Below are 21316 nucleotides of genomic sequence, written 5' to 3'. Positions count from 1 at the left end.
TATTCTCTCTAAATCTAGATTTTCTGAAGCCCCAAAATTCCAACAGGTGTTTTAGGCTCGGTTTCTATGAACGAATCCTGTTGACTCCCTGCCCCTACAGTCAGCCTGACCAATCTCAGGTGGTGATGTGCAAACCCTTGATCTCTCCTTTGGAAGGGTTATTAAACACATGGAGAGAGAATTGCTCTAGAATAAGAAAACACGACCTTTCACCAACTGTGCTTCTGTTGTCAAGTCACTTCACCTCTTTGAAAAGCAATTTTCTCTTCCTTTCTCTGTGAAATAGAGGGATCTCGGTCTCATCCTGCCCATATACCAAAGTGGGAGATAAGACAGATAGGCCAGAGCCTAAGGGTCATCTGACCCGGCTATGGGACTAAAGATTAATCAAGCCATCTAGCAGCAGGTTCCCTGTGATGTTTCTCTCGGGGTGATCTAGGAACTTCTTTCAGAAGGTGGTCTTTATTAATCTCCTAAAGTAAGTGTTTTGAAGGTAGGTTCTGTGTCATGTGACGAGCACAGCACAGTGTCATTAGGTAAATGCAAGTTGAATAATGAGAGAGCTATTTCTTCCTAACTTCCACGAATAATAACAGTAGCTGATGGAGTGCCATTCTGTATTTAGTGTCAGAACACTCAGAGACTACCAGAAGTGATCCATGGTTTCCAGGAGGAGTAATATGTCCTCAGCCAGGAAGTCACAATGATGATATAAGGCTCGAGAGTTTTTGTGGGGATTAGCTGATTTAGGTGCATGGTGAAGAGAGGCAGGGAGAGTCAGACCTGAGATATTTTCCACTGCAGCACCTGCTTCCACTGGGAACTTGAAGAAGCCATGTAACTTGTCTGGGCCTCTGTCCCCGTCTGAACAATGAGGTGGACTGTGTCTGTCTGCCTTCTCTCACAGACTCATTTGCAATGATAAAGGAGATGATAAAAAAGATGAAGCGTCCTACAAATGTAAGATATTTAGTGGAAGGAACCGTGGACTGAAGTGTTCAAAACCTGGCTCTGACATTTATTAGCTCTGCAGCATGCACTACTGAAACAGTTTCTTCCTACGTAAAATGAAGGTTCGATTAGTTTATTTTTGGTACTTTTCCTGTTAATAGAGATGGGTTTGTAGAAATTCTCTTAATGTGCATACAGCCTTAAAATAATTACATGTCTTGTCATTTTAGGCCTTGGGAATTCTGAGAAAACATTGAGCTAAAACTTTTGTCCGTCTCCTAAATAATGTCTGAGTTGACAGACCTCAGTCTGTTTTCCTATATCCACAGAATTTGACTGCACTTAGTAGCACTCCAAGCTTTTATCAGTGCTCTGCCTTCACCACTAATGAGTTCCACTGTCTTCTGTTACCCATTTCGGTGGGAGGGGAGGGTGGGATATCTGGAGAACAACCTGGCAGTTTCAGTTTTACCTGGGTTTGCCCCGCACATCAGTGGATTAATCTATATATGTCTTCATAGGAATAAACATGCTCACTTGAGACAGGAATTTCTAGACTCTGCAACCATGACAACCATCTCCAGGCTCTTCATTTCGTAAATGTCATACCTGTAGTATTTGCAAGGGCCTTGGAGTTCTTCCCATCCACGTCTCTCATTTTTCGTATGGGCAGCCGGGGCCCGGAGAAGCAGCTTGCTGTCGGTCACAGTGATCTGCACAAAGACAGTCCCACGTCCCAGCAAAGCTGCATGCCATATACTTGGTTCCCTGGAGTTGAAGGGAGTCGGCCACGAGAAAATCAAATCTGGCATTTCCCCATGGTTGCAGCGTTTGTCGTAAAATCTGCCCTTTTGGTTTCTTGCTACTCTTCAAATAGAAGCAGAGGTGTTTGTTTTATTTCAGGTGTGACATTTTACAGAATTTAGCACTCTTGACTAAGAAGTGTGCTGGTGGTAATTACGTTTGAGTTCTTCAGATCATTCTTGTCTTAGTCTGGGCTAACTTTAAATGGCTTATTCTGTGCTAGCCGCTTGTGCTAAAAGCTTTACATGGGTTATCTCATTTAATCTTCCAGTAAAGAAGGTTATGACCTATGAGGAACTGCATTGTGCAAGTGAGCAAAGTGAAGGTAAGAGAGGTTCGGTGATTTTCCAACGTCATGGAGTCCGTTCATGGTAGGCCTGAGATGAATTCAATCTAGCTTCACACTTGGCCGTGGTAGAAAGATCACGGAGTCACTCTTCTTGTCAGTAACAGTCCCAGATACTTCAGAATCACCTAGGCACATGGATTTGCTGGATGCCCGAGTGTGTGCGCACCGAAGTATAAGATCTCCACAGAAAATAATTCCCGACAGCCTAGATGTGTGCATGTGTACATGGATATATTTATATATATAACGTAGCATGTCTAATATCCAAGTATCTTGCCATTTTCAGTTTATTAGGTTTCTATTGGTGGAGGAGATGAGCACTGGTATTTATTAGAAGGGGAAAGAGTCATCCTTTCTCCTCATAGCATCTTGCCCATAGCAGCTCTTCAATAAATGCCTATTGACTCAATCCTTATTTTCTAAGGAAAATGGCACTGGATCAGGAACCAGAAGCTCTAGGTTCTAGTCGTGGTTTTAACAGCAATTCACTGTAACAACTAAGCCAAGTCAGTTTTCATCTACGTGCCCTAGTTTTTCACATCTTCAAGGGAGGCCAGAAATGCCAGGATTGGTGATTCTGCAAGTAACATGTTCACTGTAGGGCTCAGAGCTGGAGTTATTCATACACTTGGTCATTTGAGCATGTCAGGCCGGGTTGCCTGGCATTGTCAGGTCCGGAGAGATTCATCCAGACTAGGGCTTTGTTGGTAAGCTCAGACCTCATCAGGGAGGTGGAAGGGAGTTGCCATGAATTTGGAGCAGGACTTGCCTGGCACATTGTTGCTCTGAGCAACCAAGTAGGTAGGTTAAGCGTTGTACCACTAAGGCTATGGAGAGAAACCGAGAGAGCCAGGGCTGCCTGTTAGGGGCCTCATAAAGGAATGACAGCCGCACAGAGACGCCTTCCTGTCCAGAGACTGTTAGAACTCAGGAGCCCCGTGAACCAGTCAAGGTGGAAGGAGCAAGGTCCACATTGGCGAGACTGCAGGAGTGTGCAGATCAGGAAGTGGTAAAGAAAGAGAAATGATGAGAGTGGGGCAGAATCAAATTTAAAAGTTTCAAGAATCCCCCCGCCCCACCACCACCTCAGGACCGAGAGCAGTAGCAGAGCTGTAGCAGTGTAGACCACAGGGCCTTAATCATAACAGGAGACCCGACAGCATGCAGGAGCGAGCATCCCTCTCCATCCTTCCCCTGTGCCCCAGCTAGCTGGCTGAAAACCAGGGAAAAGCAAGTCATAAACCAAAGATCGCTGAGCTTTGTGAGGTGTCCTGACCTCCAAGGTGCACGTTTCTATCCTCCCATCAACTGACTTAAGTTTTTCTGGTAAGAAAACTTTAGACTCGAGGGTGCCTGGGTGGCTCAGTTGGTTAAGCGACTGCCTTCGGCTCAGGTCATGATCCGGGAGTCCCGGGATCGAGTCCCACGTCAGGCTCCCTGCTCAGCGAGGAGCCTGCTTCTCCCTCTGACCCTCCCCCCCCCTCATGCTCTCTCTCTCTATCTCATTCTCTCTCTCAAATAAATAAATAAAATCTTTAAAAAAAAAAAAAAGAAAAAACTTTAGACTCATTTGATCATAGCAATATTAGACATTCGCAGCCCTTCTTGTACAATTCTAAATCCAAAATGCTCTGAAAACAGTTTAAAATAATTTTGTGGCAAACTCATTTGGTGGGAAACCAGACCAAAACAGACAGGATGCTATTTATAGTCTCTATTATTTACCTCACTTAGTGGGAAATACGTATGTTTGGCGGCAAAAATACTCGGGTATTTGATCACAGAGTGCCTCCATGGACCAAGCTGTGGGTAATAGGCAATTTATGGAAAATGCATCTCCCTGCCTTTCTGAAATTGGAAGAATTCTGAATTCTAAAGACATCTGGCCCCAAGGATTTCGGAGAAGAGACTTTCAACCCGCAGACTGTTTTCTGTAAATATTGGTGCGTTTCTTTATCCCTGGAGGAAATGAATGTTTCGTTTGTTCTTCTCACCCTTACAGAGAAAACAAAGTGGGGGGAGGGGAGAAGTCAGACAAATGGAAACGGCGGCTCGCGTGCTAATAAACTGCAGCCAAAGCTTTTGGGGGTCTAGGTCCTCCATAGCAGTCGATTTGTGGGGGGACAGAAATCCGGATCTGTACCTTTCCTGCAATTAAAAACAACAACCACCACCACCACCGATGTCGCTGTGGAACCGCAGCATCCTGGTCTTCGTCTGGCAGCTGCCCGAGCTGCGGAGGAGCTGCTCGGCCTTCGGTGCGTGGGACTCGCGGAACCATAGCGCCATCTTTCTTCCAGATTCGGAATCGGATCTCCGCGCTGCCCCGGGCCCGCGTGCCTGCCCGAACCGGGCGGTCCACAAGGCTCCCGGCTCTGCAACAGTTCCCTGACTCCCAAACCGTAGAGGAAGAGCTGCAGAGAGGGCTAGAAAATGTGTTGTCTGTAGGCCCCGAGAAATTAAATTCGTAACCTAATCCATTAGGGAGTGTGGGCCATAGACCCCGTGTTTCATTAGTGTGCACCTAGTGAGTCATTTTACACACTAGACATTTTAATTTACAACCTGCTGCATTGCAGCACTTTCCTGGGCCGTCTGCTATGTGATAAGGTATTCTTCTAGCCGCCAAGGCTTCCAAAATATAGATACACTTTCTTAGTTCAGATTTTTTTCTTTCTTTTCAATTTCCAGTTGCAAATCAAACATGCAGTTACAGAAGCAGAGATTCAAAAATTGAAGACCAAGGTAAGCACCATTAAATGGTGTTTGAATTGTACTTTTTAAACTTCGGACGCTATGGATAAATTCAACCCTAGGACTGAAGGATTTGTTCCTATGCATTTGAAAGAGTACAAATGTGAGAGGTTCATTTCCACTGTTAGATAAGTAGACAGACCTGCCAGTGAGACACATGCCCCTAGGGGGTAAGCACCACCAGACTCCCTCAGTGAAAATAGCACGACGTTTTAAAAATACATATTTACATATTTGCACATATGTGGCCAGTTCCCTCTGAGAGTTCCTCAAAAATTAAATGATGTTAATGGTTCTAGCATCCGAATTATGTTTTGACCACTAATTATGCTGTTATTATACAAGCTATTACACTGTATCTCTTTCTCTTTATTTATCTTACTTTAAATAGGTTTATTCATTTACTTATTTTTAAATTCTTCATCAGAAACAATGTATTTTAATGTAGCACATTAATACGTTTTCATAGAAAAAAATTCCAATTTCTAATAATTAAATATTACGAAACTTAATATGATATGTGAATAATTGATTTTAGATGCCAGATGCTACTGGAAATTTTTAGACAAGTTTAGTTTGCATTATTTAAATTTGTGGAAAAAAAACAGGTCTTGATAAAAGGGGAGTATGTATTTTTAGTTTATATATGAAATAATACAAGATGCGAAAGGGCATGTTTAGTTGGTAAATTATAAGGTACTTGTAAATTCCTAGAATTGTGTCTAGGTTTATCAAATATGTAATTTCAAGGATTTAAAAATATTTTTTGAATTACTTTAAAAATAATATTCTTTATTGTTTTTGTGGTCTTTTAAAAACTAAGACATAATTTCTGCCTCCACCACTAATGATCTGTTTTCCTGTTCACATTGAACACTTATTTTGGTTTTTCCATGTGTTTTAAATGGAGATGAATTAGCAGGGCTGTTTTGGTTAAATGGTATTCTCAGCTAATAACTCTGTAGCTCTTAAGCCAAAACATGTCTATACATCATTCATGGTGTCAGCCAAGCTCTGTGAATAATCATTTTTAAATTAGTAGTGGTTGGTAAATAAACAACTTGAATACAAAACATTGCTTAATAAAAGATGCAGGAAAAACCTAGTCTTGTTTTAAATTGCTATTGTTTCTTAGCACAGAATGGAAGAATAGATTTTTTTTAATTGTTGGTTATAACCAGGGAGAAAGATTCCCCTATGTATTGTAAGTGCAAAACAAAAACATTTAATTTAGAAAATCCTATAAATTAGTATTTTGTATTTTTCTCTTTATTATATTGGCATGTAATAGCTATAGTAGCTTACTTTATTGTGACACTTTATATCCATGTTGATAATGGAATTCCTAATTTTGAAATGTTTTTTATTTTTTTACTTTGTAATCTGTTTTGTCAATGTATTTAGTTTAAAATATACATTAAAAGATATATATGCATTTATTTGCTGAATGTGGTATGGTTTGGGGATGTCTTCGATTTTGAAAATTGTTAGTTTATAATGACTGCATCCTTTTGAACTTGAAAGGAAGCATGTGAACTAGATGAAGCACTAGTTTAAGGGTCTATTAGTGTGAATAAATGACCTTTGACCCCTTACCTAAAGGATCAGCCTTGAATTTCCATAGAAATAAGGCGGTTGGAGTAGTATACTATCTACTCTTAAGAGTCTCTGGAAGCAGAAACACAGGAAGCTGCCTTTTTGTTCCATGAGAGGGATTTAAAATAAGTCAGCAATGATTTATATTTTTACTTACACTATCTTTTACACTTTTATGCAAATTGAAGTTTATAAGACTCTGGAAATTCAGAGCAGTGCCAGCAAAATAATGAGCTACAGACTATGTTCATGTCAGTTGAAATAAAGGATGTAATCATATTATTAAAAGGGATAAAAAACAAAGTAAAAATAACTAACATTTATCAGATTATGCCCACGGAGCTGTTCCAGGCGTGCTGTTGTGGTACATCACAATTCCATCTTATAGATAATATACCTGAGTCTTGGAGACTTTTGGAGTCAATTACTTGCCCAAGGTTTAAAGGCCACTAATGGTAGAGCTGGGCTTCAACTCTAAACTGAATGACTCCAGAGACCCCTTCTTAACTCTTAGGCCAAACTGTGCTTCTGCCCCTCTCTCCTTCCCAGTGTGCCTCTCCCCCTCCCACTTTTCAATTAGTTTTTTTACATCTAATTATATGTAGGAAAAACGTCTAAAAGAAGGTACATTGAAGTTCATTGGGTAGAATCCAGTCAAACTCTAAAACAGTATGTACTGCTCACAGAGTTTCAAACCACATGGTGCAATGGAAAGATCATGGGAGGGGAAATCAAATCCAGGTTTTATTATTTCTCAGATGTGTGACCTCAGTTGGACAAAGCATTTCCCTTTTCAAGGCTTCCATTTCGTAATCTCTGAAATGCTGAAAATAAGTCTTACTCTTCTCATCTCAAGGTTCTAGATGATTGAGTCTAGGTGACAATGGAACTTGATTTAAAACATGCTATAAAAGCATGACGGATTTTGCTGCAGAATACCCAGACTATCCTTGCCTTGACATTTGCTTTATCTAGCTGCAAGCAGCAGAAAATGAGAAAGTGAGGTGGGAGCTAGAAAAAACCCAACTCCAACAGAACATAGAAGAGAATAAAGAGAGAATGCTGAAGTTGGAGAGCTACTGGATTGAGGCTCAGACCTTATGCCACACAGTGAACGAGCACCTCAAGGAGACTCAGAGCCAGTATCAGGCCTTGGAGAAGAAATACAACAAAGCAAAGAAATTGATCAAGGATTTTCAACAAAAGTAAGCAGCTTCTAATGACTAAGGAATAGTTGTGTGCATCTAAAGAAGTCTCGTATCCAGTGATGTTGTAACATCTAACAGAATAGAAAAGATAATCTTGGTGATCCTTTAAGCATTCAGACATTCAGTTTTGGAAATCACTTCTATCATTTTTTCATGTGAGATTATATTTGGTTTATTTTACAGTTTTTGGCTGTTGGTACCCACTGGTTTCTTTTTGATAGTCAGTCATTCCTAGTAACCATGAAAACGTGTAAATCTATGTCCTTTTGGGAACAGCTCTGAGTAGGAAGCAAGAAGCCCCGTCGAAGGCACGCAGAATGACTGACCATTGCAAAGCAGCAACTGGGGCCTTGTGGAGGCTGCCTCTATCTCTGTTCTTAGAATCAGGGACTGCAGAACTTTCCCACCTCAGATAGCGTAAATCTCGACTAGCAAGACCCCTGCCCTCCCATTTTCCGTTGCTCAGCTGTTGAGAGAATCACCAGGGGCTCAGTTCACTGCAGTGAGAGAGTCCAGCAGCACGCTCTGCTTTTGAATCTCATCAGCTCTTTCCACACGAGTGCTGCTTTGCTTCCCTCTGTTGGATTTTGGTGTAATTTCAGGGAGATGGTTACTGGATGTTTTTCATCAGGTACCTCTGGCCAGCCAGAACAATAGAGTCGTGCCCGACCACTTCTGGTCTTCCAGGCCAAGCCTTAGAAGCTAAGCGTATGTGTAAGATTCACGATGTCTCTGTTACTTCCTATCACAGAAATAATATTTTTCATACTTAAAGTAGACTGCCATAAAATATTTATTGTGAGAAAGGGGAAATTACTCTTTGTGGTCATGAATCCAGTACATCGCTATTTTAACTCTTCCAGCCAAAAATGTCATACCTAATTGTATTTCATGTGATAACTTCTATAGTAAATGTTGCCAGATTTGCAGATTGTATTCCAGGCTCTCAAAATGGAGATATTTTCTCCTTCTCCCCATATTATCCGCTGGTGTGTAAGCGACAGATCCCCCTCAGTGTTTCTGACCTGCCCAGTCCTTCGCCGCTGTCATTCGTAGAAAGCAAATTGTAATTATCTTCTGTAAACTCTTACCATCCAGTCCCATCAGTTTAGGAAGTATGACTTTATAAATATGGCATTATGACTGTGTGACACGTAGTCATTTCCACTAAATCAGCCAAGGTGGGTCGTTAGTTCAGAAGCTTCTTTCTAGACCTGTATGGCTGCCCTAGAATCAGGAGGTAACAAACGAAAACCCCAGTAAGCAGAATCCAAGCATTCTTCTTTAATTTCCAATCCCTTTAAATGTTTTATTTGCTTTCGTTACTAGACAGCTTTCTTCTGTGATTGAGTCTTGTTTATTTAAATAGCTGCCCAGTTATTTGTCCCACTGTGCAGTTTATTGCTTCAGATAAGAACTTTCACATGTTTCCTCAGTTATTGAGTATTTGATGCCATCAGATCTTTTATTTTTTTCTTAAGAGAACTTGATTTCATCAAGAGACAGGAAGCAGAAAGAAAGAAAATAGAAGATTTGGAAAAAGCTCATCTTGTGGAAGTTCAAGGTCTGCAAGTACGGGTGAGTTATGTGCTCAAAACCACTAAGTAATAGGATGGTTTTGCTAAGTACTTAGAGAGGAGTGCTGGCTTAGAGTTTTATGGATGGATTTTTTTTTCCCCCTTAGATTAGAGATTTGGAAGCTGAGGTGTTCAGACTACTGAAGCAAAATGGGACTCAAGTTAACAATAACAACAACATCTTTGAAAGAAGAACATCTCTTGGTGACGTCTCTAAAGGAGATACCATGGAGAATTTGGATGTCAAGCAGACATCTTGTCAAGATGGCCTAAGTCAAGGTTTGTTTAAACCAACCACAAAAATTGTTTCCAATGACTATAAAATTTGGCCTCACATTCTTCTTTTTCTTACCCAGAGATTTAAAAGTTGAGACAACCTTCCTGCCATGAGAAAGAAGAAAAGGCTTATCAAAATAAAAACCCATCATTTGGCTCTTGTTTTATCAAAAACCAGTGCCTTGATGAAAGGAAATAACAAAATTGCAACTTAAGCCAAATATTTTTAAGTCATCATAATATTGATAGACTTAATGAACTACCTTAAAAATATAAGTAAATAAACTACCTTACCACGATCGTTCATCCCATCTAGGGTGAGCTACTACTTATGTATTAATAAGTAAATCTTGCAACTTTTAAGTCATTAGAATGAAAATCTTTTTCCTAACATCAGAAGGCTGACTCCCTACTTCTAGCACTTGTAATTCATTGAGTTAAGAAGTTCTGTATAGTTTTGTGCTCTTACCTTGGTGTCCTCTCTATACTTCTCAGTCTTTCCTGTCAAAGAGCAAATAAGACCAAAACCCTGGAAACATTTGCAATCGTGAATGTTTTTCTTATTTTATGCACCAGCCATAAAACGGTCACTTGTTTTCTCACACAAACACACATCCGTACAGAGGTTGTGTGTATATGAATGTGAATGAATGTTTTAATATCTATAGTATATTTATAAAATAGAAAATATATAAGAGTTTATAAAGATAAATACACAGGAGGATATAAAACCTTTGGTTTCATCTTTTGAAGTTTTTACCTAATAGTTACCGGAAAAAGGGAAAGGAAAAGAATGTTGTGAAGCAACACCAGACAACTCACAGGTGGTGATTTGAAAATGCAGGGAAACTGTTCACTAATGAGCAACCGGTTTAGTTCTCTGATGATCTTTCTCACATATTGAAATGTCTCCAGTGAGACTTCTCTTGATACACAAGTGTTGATATCATATCATTAACTTTTAGAACTGCGCTCTTAACCATTAAAAATAAAAAGTATTGGAAATCTTCATTTAACATTAAAGTGCGATCTAGAAATTCGAGACCATTTACTACATTTATATCCTTTTGCTGGGCTTTCCCTTAATAAAATATAATGTGTAAATAATGCCCCCTGGGTAGCTTAAAGAGTAGTGTTTAGCACCAGCATTACCACTAACTGAAGAGCTGTATGTCTTCAGGAAGGTCATTTAGCATCTCTGGACTGGTTTTACTATGTATAATATAAAAATAGTAACACTTCTGTTTTCTCCATACTAACGGGTGTTTTGAGGTTATGTGACTTGGTCACTGAGGTGAATAAAAGCTTTTATAGGATTATAATTTTTATATCTGAAACTCCAGAAGATTGATTTCTAAAGAAAAAGGTCAGAAAAAAAAATCAGTTTTTTTTTTCACCTTTTTGACTATTTTCATTCCATTAAGTTAATTGTAGTTTATAATAAATAAGTGTTTCTGCTGTGACATGCACCAAGTATGATCAGTAGCCAGTGGCTTTCCAATGTTCAGTTCATTTCTGTTCATTTATTTCCATTCAGAAATCTGTATCTTGTCAAACATATAATTGATGGTATTTATTAAATTATGGGACTACAGAAGATCAACAAACTCTACTATTAACATGCTGATTTGGATCAAAACCTTATATTTCTTCTGAACCCTTTTCCTATTCTACACCCTCCATTTTGCCACATAATTATCAGTTTCCCTAGCAACACTGTTGGCTCACAGTGAGATGCAGAGACTACTAATTCTTACTGAAACCAATCCATGCTTGTGCAGTGGAGGTAGAATCAGTCATCTTAGACATTTGTAGCATACATATCAAGCGGTGCTCTCCCAGTTTTGCTGCCGAGGACAGTCAGTGATAAATCTCCTTGAATTTCAATTGCTTGATCACATAAACTAAAATGGCTTGGTCAGTAGCTAGATAGGAATGCTCTGGAAAGCACTTTTCTAAATTGATCCTTTGCTTCTGTTGCTAGGGAACGCTGAAGTCCTAGAGGTTTAGAAAATGAAGTAAAACTGAGGACCAAACACAGGCCATTCGGCACTTCAAGATCCCTCCCACTCCCCCCACCCCCCCACACATACCTTTTTGCAACAGGATGAGTAGAGCAGTTGCCTTCAGTCCTGCTAGTTTCTGCCCCTTAAATGCAGTGCCCCTTCTTCCCACTTCCTGTGGACTGTCCAATTCTGACTTGCTTTCTGAGCACTGGAGTGTTATTATTGTTAGGATGAGTGAGTGGTTTAGCAGATCTTTAGGCCTTGGGGCAGCCCAGTGAAGCAAAAGGATTATCAATTAAAGTCAACGAAAAACTATGTTAGAATGAAATACTGAAAGAAAGAGAAAGGAAGGAGGGAATGAAGGAGGCAGAAAGGGAGGAGGAGGAAAGGAAGAGCCTGCAAGCAGTCATTTCTTCGCAGGGAGTCATGTTCTTCTAAGAATGAGCTTCCCAGCTGAGGAGGGATTAATTACTTGACTCTTGGTATTTAATTATTATTATAAGTTTTCAGAGTGATAAAATTATTTTTCAAACCATGCAGAAATTTACCACAGTTACAGTTCTATTTGAACACTGTTTGTGTGGCTCTCTCTGTAAACCAAGCCTACTCAAGTATCTCATTAAAATTTTGGTAGATTATACAAATCCATTACTTAATATGGTCTAATACACTTTTCTTATCCTAGTACATAAAGCAAACATAACAATTTTTTTCACCAGGAGCCATGGCAGACCCTTATTAAGGATTATTACTAAATTATTAAGAGTTATTAATTAGCACTTACTATTTATTAAATAAGGCACATTGTTTTACCTGTGATCCAGGATGTGAAAAGTAATTATTTTGCCCTCCTGCCCTGTTTTTTGTTGTCATTTCTTAGTGCCTGAGTAGTGCTGGTCTATGTAAGAGTTTTCTATCCTATATCCAGGGGCCCCAAGTGACTAGAAATGTCTGCAACTGCCCAGGTTTTTAAGTCATGATTAGAATAAGAGCAGAGAACAGGTTAGAGAGATTTTGGAAGAAAAGGGTTGTAGTCTTAGTTTGATTAGATTCCCTGGAAAACTCACTTGAAAAACATGAGCTTCCTGCACTTCAGATATTCCAGGATCCTTAAGATGATACTGTTTTTGGCTTCGAATATTTTAAACGCTCTTGTGAAAGGTTCTGCATATCCATAGAAATAATGAAAGAAAAACTAGGACTAATTGGTAGAAGTTACATATTAAGGCAGATTATCATTATCCTGCCTCAGGAGGTTAGAAGTAAATTTATGATACCTTTAGACAAGTGTTTTGAACACTGAAAGTCTGGTGCCACACTGATTTGTAAGAGGAAGGATGGCTTCTAGGTAGAAAGAACAGTGTTTGTCCCTGCCAGCTGTATAACAAGGCATGTCATTTGTAGGATAAAGGGTGAGGAAGATGAATGGTTTGATAGAAGACAAATATATAGATGAGATGAACATTTTAAGAGATGAGAGGGAGTTTGAAGAAGAAGGAAAAAATGAATAAAATTAGAATAATTTTTTTTTCTGATTCATATACCTTATGTTAAAGGTATGCTTCAGGGTATTCTTGGAGTAAAAGTAGGCTTTGAATGCCCGAGAAGTCATGACTATTTCTGTAAGCATTGTGATTCATTAATCGTTTTGAGGCATAACAGGAACTGGGTCACTTGTAGGTTTGTAAAGGTAGTTCAAGTATCCCCATGAAGTTCGGGTGTTATTACCAAATCCTTCTTCTTTCTCACACCTATCTACTCAGCTAGTGTGCCACTAGTTAGAAAACACTGAATGTTATCTTCCCTAAAGTGTGAACATGAAGGTTTATATAAACCCTTTTATTCTTAGTTCCTTTAGTTACTTACTATTCCTTAGCTCTAGCAAGAACTGAGCCAGAAAAAAAAAGACTAAAGGTGCAAGATGGCAGATTGTAGGAAAGTCTAGACTCTCAGCATAGATTGTATCTACAATTAATTACTCAAACCTGGGTGTCTTTAAAATATATATATATATATATATATATATATATATATATATATTTCTTAGCTACTTTCCAGGTAACTTAAGAATATTCTGGAGAAAGGAGCATAAGGATATGAAAATAATACCTTCTTGCTTCCTCTCCTTTCCCTTACACTTTTTCCACAAAATGGTTTGGTTATTAAGATAAAGCTTTAGATTTCCTAAAAGTTGATCCCTAAGATGGTAGTCTGCACCTGAATCCTAAACCCAGCATGCTTGGTCAGAAACCCCAGATCTGTGGACATTTCAGTGAAACTCAGCCTGCTTAGATATTTAAGCCAGCCAATTCTCTGATCATCAGGTCATATCCACATGTATTTGCTTGTTGTGACCCAGTTGTTAGCTTACTGGTTTGCATGGAATCTGATTTCTCTGAATTAAATTATTTCTTTGAAATTTACTCTGATTTCAATAAAGTCTTTATCAGGAAGAGCAAAGGTAAGTAACCAACTGCCATTAAGGGTATGTACCTTTTTTATCTATATGTTTTATCCTTATATTTCATTCACTCATATATTGTCTAGAAGTAATTTGGAGAGATGCCAGGATTGGGTAAATTGATTGTGGCAAGATAAGAAAGAACAATGAGGATGAGTACAAGTGGAGCCAGAAATAATGCTGCAGGTATATATACCATGCTTACAGTATTTCTGAGGCAAGGCCTTTAATTTGGCTCTAAGCTTCCTAGTTGCCAAAGGAAATAGAAACCCTTGTTCATTACATTATTCACAGTGTCCATAAGATAAAAGAACAAACCATCTGCTTAAAAGAAGTACAACTAGTGGCACAAATATTTGCATGATTTGGAGAAAACAAGGAAATCCACTGATGATTGTTATTAGGACATTTTCACATAGTGACCCTCAGTGTAGACTAATGGCATCACACAAATATGTAATGTAGTGTTCAGTAAAACCAATTTAAATTATTGAGGAGAGGATAGGTAAGATACGATGTACTCAGCTATCTGTTGGTCTAGTTTGGTGCTCAGGTGCTCTTTCATGTATATCAGGTTAAATTTGTTAACCATGTTCAAAACTTCTAGAATGTGTTACTGAGAGAGAGGTGTTTAAAAAAAGTCTCACCCTGTAATTGTGGAGTTTTCTGTTTCTTCTTTTGGTTTTGTCAGTTTTTGCTTTATGTGTTTGAGGTGATGTTAATAGGCACATACAGTTTAGAATTGTCATATCTTCTTGGTAGATTGACCTTTGATCATCAGAGAATGTTTCTATTTTTAGTAATTCACCCTTAATATCTGCCTTGTCTGATATTTGAAGAGCTATATCAGCTTTCTTTTGGTTAGTGTTTGTATGGTATATAATTTTCATATACTGTAAACTTTCTATGTCTTTTGTAGCAGTATATAGGTGTTTATTTTTTATTACAATCTCTCAGTCTTTTTAATTTTTCCCAATTCTTTATTTTTAAGATGCATTTAGAAAGTTCTTATTTAATTTATTTACTGATATGTTGAGTTTAAACCTAAGCTCTTACTATTTGTTTCTAATCTAACAAACAAAAATCTTTGTTCTTTTTATCTGCTTTCTTGCTTTCTTTTGGATTAATCAAGTGGGGATTTTTTTTCTAATTTACTTTTTTCTGTGTTAACTTTTATTCTTCTGTTTTTGGATACCTACAGATATAATTTAGAATATTTGCAGAAAAGAATGGACTGAATATACATTCATGTACTTCCCATTCAACTGTATAAAAAGAATTTCTTTTTTTTAATCTTAAGACAACTTTATTGGCATGATTAAAAACATTTTTATTAGATGATGACAAAATATGTAAACATGAAAAAATATTGGTGGCTCTACCTTATAACCAATATTTTAAATTTGAATATTTGATATTTGCCAGTGTATTGCCAGTTCCTTCCTTATTTTATTAAAAACAATCTATTTATTGGTTCCATGTGAAATCATAACAATTATTTTTGGGGGGAAATGAGTCCCTACTGCAATTGAATATAAAAAAAAATCTTTTTTAAAGATTTTATTTATTTGAGAGAGAGAGCACACAAGCAGAGGGAGGGGCAGAAGGAGAGGGAGAGAGAGAATCCCAAGCAGACTCCATGCTAAGCATGGAGCCCGATGTGGGGCTCGATCTCACGACCCTGAGGTGATGACCTGAGCCAAAATCAAGAGTCAGATGCTTAATCAACTAACCACCTACATGCCCCTAGTTTCATAACACCTGAAACTAAGATATCACTGTATGTTAATTAAACTAAAATTAAAGAAAATTCTTCTGTAACTGGAGTGTGACCTGTGTCACTGAGTAAAGAGTTAATAAAAATCCTCAAAAAGTTGGGGTTTGGGTTTTTTTAAATTCTTTTTATACATGACATGTCTTGTAATCCTTAATTGCTTTTAATAAATATTTAGTGGCAATATATTAGAGGTTATACACCTAGGCAAATGCCTCGAGTATGGTTTTCTGTATAACTAATTGAGTACAGATCTGTATATTTAACAAACAGTTAAGCTGCAGATGGGGTTAATACATTTGTATAAGATTTAAGCTGTCTAACACAGTCGTGTTCTGGAATCAAGTTCCTCTTCTACTCTGAGGTGAGCAGAGTGACACCCATTAGCTGGCCAGGATTCTCTTCCTTAAAAAATAAACAAATAGGGATGCCTGGGTGGCTCAGTTGGTTAAGCGGCTGCCTTTGGCTCAGGTCATGATCCCAGGCTCCTGGGATCGAGTCCCACATCAGGCTCCTTGCTCAGTGGGGAGCCTGCTTCTCCTTCTACCTGCCGCTTCCCCTGCTTGTGCTCTCTCTTTCTCTCTCTGACAAATAAATAAAATCTTTTAAAAATAAATAAATAAAGCAAAACAAAAGACTTGCTTATTCACAGAGATAAATACTGAATCCAGAAATGCATTTTACATACATTTATATATATAACCTATATAATATCATAACCAACTTGTGTCTATACAAGGAACCCAAAGTTGGTTTAACATTCAAAAACTCGTATAATTCATATATTAACTAGAGGAATAATCTATATAATCATCTCATTGGATGAAGACAAACATTTAATGAAGTTAAACACTTATTCATGATAAAAAGTTTATTAGAAATACAAAAGTTTATTAAACTAGAACTTTCTTTTTTTTAAAACTAGAACTTTCTTAACTTGATATGTGAAGCAAACAAGTCTATCAAATTGCATCATAGTAAGTGGGGAAATGCTAAAATCAAGAACTTCTTTTAAAATTAAGAATATTGTTAACATTTCACCACTTACTGTGCTATAACCACTTCTATTCAGTGTTTTCCTTGAGGTCCTAGCAAGTACCAGACAAGCAAAAGAAATAAAAAATATAAGGAATAAAAAAGAAAGTAGCAAATTTGTTACTATTCACTGATAATAAAATTGAATACTTAAAAAAAAACCTTCAAGAATACAGATTATTAGAATTAATAAGAGTTCAGCAGGATGGATGGCTCCACGAATCATTAGACATCAGTTAGTTGTAACAAACAGAAAATGTCATTTTTGTACAAGTGATTTATAATAGCAACAAAAAATATAAGATAGCCAGTATGAATTTAGCAAAAGAAGCTCAAGAGCCATGGTAAGATACTCAAGAAGACCTATATAAATTGGTAGAGGTAGGAAGCCTCAGTATTACAAAAATGCCTTAACACCAGTTTTTTTAGTTTTATTTTATTATGTTATGTTTACCACCATACATTACATCATTACTTTTTGATGTAGTGTTCCATGATTCATTGTTTGCGTATAACACCCAGTGCTCCATTCAATATGTGCCCCCTTTAATACCCATCACCAGGCTAACCCATCCCCCACCCCTCCCCTCTAGAACTCTCAGTTTGTTTCTCAGAGTCCATAGTCTCTTGTGGTTCGTCTCCCCCTCCGATTTCCCCCCCTTCATTTTTCCCTTCCTACTATCTTCCTTTTTTTTTTTTTTTTTTTTTTAACAGGTAATGTATTATTTGTTTCAGAGGTACAGGTCTGTGACTCATCAGTGTTACACAATTCACAGTGCTCACCATAGCACATACCCTCCCCAATGTCTATCACCCAGCCACCCCATCCTTCCCACCCCCCACCACTCCAGCAACCCTCAGTTTGTTTCCGGAGATTAAGAATTCCTCATATCAGTGAGAACATATGATACATGTCTTTCTCTGATTGACTTATTTCACTTCGTTCGCATAATACCCTCTAGTTCCATCCACGTCGTTGCAAATGGCAAGATTTCGGGTTTTTTGATGGCTGCGTAATATTCCATTGTATATATGTACCACATCTTCTTTATACATGTATCTGTTGATGGACATCTTGGCTCTTTCCACAGTTCGGCTATTGTGAACATTGCTGCTATAAACATTGGGGTGCACGTGCCCCTTCAGATCACTACATTTGTATCTTTGGGGTAAATACCCAGTAGTGCAACTGCTGGGTCGTAGGGTAGCTCTATTTTCAACTTTTTGAGGAACCTCCATACTGTTTTCCAGAGTGGCTGCACCAGCTTGCATTTGCACCAACAGTGTAGGAGGGTTCCCCTTTCTCTGCATCCCCGCCAACATCTGTCGTTTCCTGACTTGTTCATTTTAGCCATTCTGACTGGTGTGAGGTGGTATCTCATTGAGGTTTTGATTTGGATTTCCCTGAAGGGCATGCCAAAAATTTGAGAGAAGGTATTTGCAGCCCATTTAACTAAGAAAAACGATTGTTTTCCAGAATATACTAAGAACACAACTAACTTAATAGAAAAATGGACAAACACATAAGCAATCAGTTCACCAAAAAAAGGAAAACCTAGAGCTTGGTAAACATAAGTAAACATTCAGCCTCATCAGTAAAAATAAAGTGATTTGCAGGTATAAAGTTTCACAGTAATATGTGATAGCCAGCATGAAGGACAACTCATACAGCTATTTTGCTAAAGCGATTTGGTATTATCCAGTAAAATGGAAGATATGAAAATTCTGTGGCCCACCAAGTTTACTTCTACATGTGTATATGCTTCTGGAAGTTCTTGTAAATGTGTACCAAAAGACATGTTCAAACATGCACAGCAATATTGTTCATAAGAATTGCAGAAAAAAGTGAATTAATCCTAGTCATACCTTTCTACATAATGTTGAGCAAACAAAATGACAATTTGCAGAATATTGAATATAGTTCATTACCATATATAAACTCAAAAAGCAAGCAGAATTTATACTGCTTAAGGACAGTTTTGTGAATAAATAGGAGAAAAAATAGGGGCTGCACCTAGAAATAAGGCATAGAGAGGGCTTCAAAAGTACCAATTTTATTTTTTAGGCTTGATGGTAGGAACATTGGGTGTCTTTTTCCTTCTTTTTCTATATGACTTACATATATGGTATAATTTTTGTATAAATAAAAATATTAAAATAGACATTTTTAAGTAGCTTAATTGAAAGATAAGAATGAGGAAAATCACAAAAGACTTTTGGGGGCTTATCATACTTAAGATTTAATAAGGGGGGGAAAGTCAACACCAAGAGACATTGACATCAATAAGGAGGTTCCTGAGGTCACTGGCCTCCTCCAGGAAATCATTTTCTGCTGAGGCTGTAATCATGTGTTGTCTTTGTCCTTTTTGCCTTTCCCTGGGCCCTCAATGTTAGTGGCTCTTCTCAGATACCTGTGGATATGAAGCCAGACTAGATCCCTACCACCACGTCTGATTTATTTCCTGATGGAGTCTGAGAGTACATTAAGCATTCACTTTTAGCATTGGAACCCAGAATTTTAAAATAAGGTTAAAGGCATGATTAAAGCCAGAATTCATTAAATGGAAAGTCATTAAAAGGAAAGTGAATGCTTGCACTATATTATTAAGAGTCTTATACAAGAGCATTAGATACAGAGCAATGGGGTAATTATTCCTTGGTGTCACATTGTTTAGTTCTAAATTGGGGCAGGAGAGAATTCTGGAGTGGATTCAGCTTGCTTTTATCATGCATACAGATATAATTTCTTGGTAAACTTTCATCATTTTCATTTTTCCTGAACAAATTATTTGCAGCAACTTTTAATCCCCAATAAATAATTTTGACCATGAAATATTATTGAATTGCACTAATTAAAGGGTGAACATTCCCGGTAAATCACAATGGAAATTTTTAATGAACAAGCCAAGTGAATGAGAAATCAATACTTATTGATTGTTTTCTGGCATATCATTAGAGCCAAAATCTGTTCTCTTACTCAAAAAGCGAAGCACCTAAATTGCCTGCCTAGTTTTGTGCAAGTTGTGCATCTGTCTTTGTGTAAGTCATTAAGACTTTTGTTGCCAAATCAACGAGGCATTCAGAAGGAGGTATTCAGTTGCAAAATGACAACTCTTCTTGGTTCCTGTTTCTCACTGCCTCTTTGTAAGTTCACAGAAGTCACCAGACCTTCAGTCCTACTGAGGTATGCATTAGTACTAGAAGATATCTAAAGTTGTTTTGATAGAAAACAAGCTATTTTGTCAGAATGAGCTTAAGCTTAGTAGTTCTCTGTCCACTTTAGGAAAAGGGGGCTGCTTTATATTTTATTTTGACTTTTAAATTTTGTTTGCTGGGAATTGAACTATAAGGTAGATTATGATCTGAAGTAAAGACAATTTTATTTTATTTTTTTTTAAGATTTTATTTATTTATTTGAGAAAGAGAGTGCGCAAGCAGAGGGGTGGGGCAGAGGGGTAGGGAGAGGAAGAGACAGAATCCTAAGCAGACTCCACAGTGAGTGCAGAGCCTGCTGCGGGGCTGGATCCCAAGACCGTAAGATCATGACCTGAGCCAAAACCAAGAGGCAGAGTCTCAACCAACTGAGCCACCATGTGCCCTGGTAGTAAAGACAATTTTAACCTGAATGTGTGGGATATAGCTCCTCTTCAAGGAAACTTTACAAGATAGCTGTATTCTGAAGTGTTTCTTATATTTTAGAGATAATGCTCGGGTTCACCGTGAAATTCTAATTACACAGATTGGGAGATGCTGTATAGTTAGGTTAAGGTAAAATTGACTAAAAGAACAGGCTGGGAAATCAGGATGGGAGGATACAAAAGAAGATGATGCACGAGTGGTTTCTAAGTGCAGTGCATGTTGGTAGGTTCCTGTAAATTTTTCAGGGTGGAGCTCAGATTTCACACCATCCACCAGCCAAGAGGGAAATATGATCAATCATGGTGTCACGGCCTCTTTAAAATTAAAACCAAACAATGAACAGCTATTTCTGGAATTAGGACCAGAAAATTATCTTGTGTGTATGGTTCTGAACAATGTTCCCACCATATTGTTTCAGTAGTTATGAGATCCTTAGGGTTTTTTCTGTGAATGCAGGACACTAATATCAAGTTATGACTGAATCCCAGGGGACATGAAGTAATGTTCTACTTCAATACTTCACACTAATTAAGTCTCTGAGAACCCACAGGAAATACCACGTATTAGGAAACTTAAGAAACAGAACTTGGGTTCTGTGAGTTTTGCCTGTGAGTTTTGTGATGACAATAAGGGCCTTAAGAGTACCCAAAAAGTCATTCAGATATTTATTTTGGTATTATAATTAATGTTTGATTTATTCAAGCTACATTATCAAAAACCTAGTTTTTAAATTTGATTTGCAAATCACTGTTAAGGGATCTTTGAATAATATTTAGTTCCTATTTACAAACTTAGCTAATTAGCACCTACAAACATTTTAAATTGCATTTATAAATTCGTTACGTTTGACTTCCTTTTTAAATACTATTTTTAGTGACTGACAGTC

General features: G+C 37.8%; 1 protein-coding gene across 9 annotated transcripts in view; it reads left to right on the top strand.

Moving 5' to 3' along the window:
- PPP1R9A (protein phosphatase 1 regulatory subunit 9A) overlaps positions 1-21316 on the top strand; it is a 299999-nt gene that overhangs the window by 243337 nt on the left and 35346 nt on the right. For all 9 annotated transcript variants that reach the window (XM_064575255.1, XM_064575254.1, XM_045864680.3 and 6 more), the window contains 4 exons: positions 4796-4849; positions 7430-7659; positions 9144-9240; positions 9347-9518. In XM_064575255.1, the coding sequence (XP_064431325.1) occupies positions 4796-4849; positions 7430-7659; positions 9144-9240; positions 9347-9518 (553 nt within the window). The remainder of the gene's footprint in view (positions 1-4795; positions 4850-7429; positions 7660-9143; positions 9241-9346; positions 9519-21316) is intronic.

The sequence above is a fragment of the Mirounga angustirostris genome, unplaced genomic scaffold, assembly GCF_029215605.1.
Source record: "Mirounga angustirostris isolate CCGP_5_RB_7025 unplaced genomic scaffold, mMirAng1.0.hap1 SCAF_12, whole genome shotgun sequence".
Classification (NCBI taxonomy): domain Eukaryota; kingdom Metazoa; phylum Chordata; class Mammalia; order Carnivora; family Phocidae; genus Mirounga; species Mirounga angustirostris.
The sequence above is the reverse complement of the archived record's forward strand: the minus strand, read 5'-3'. Positions and strand labels throughout refer to the sequence as shown.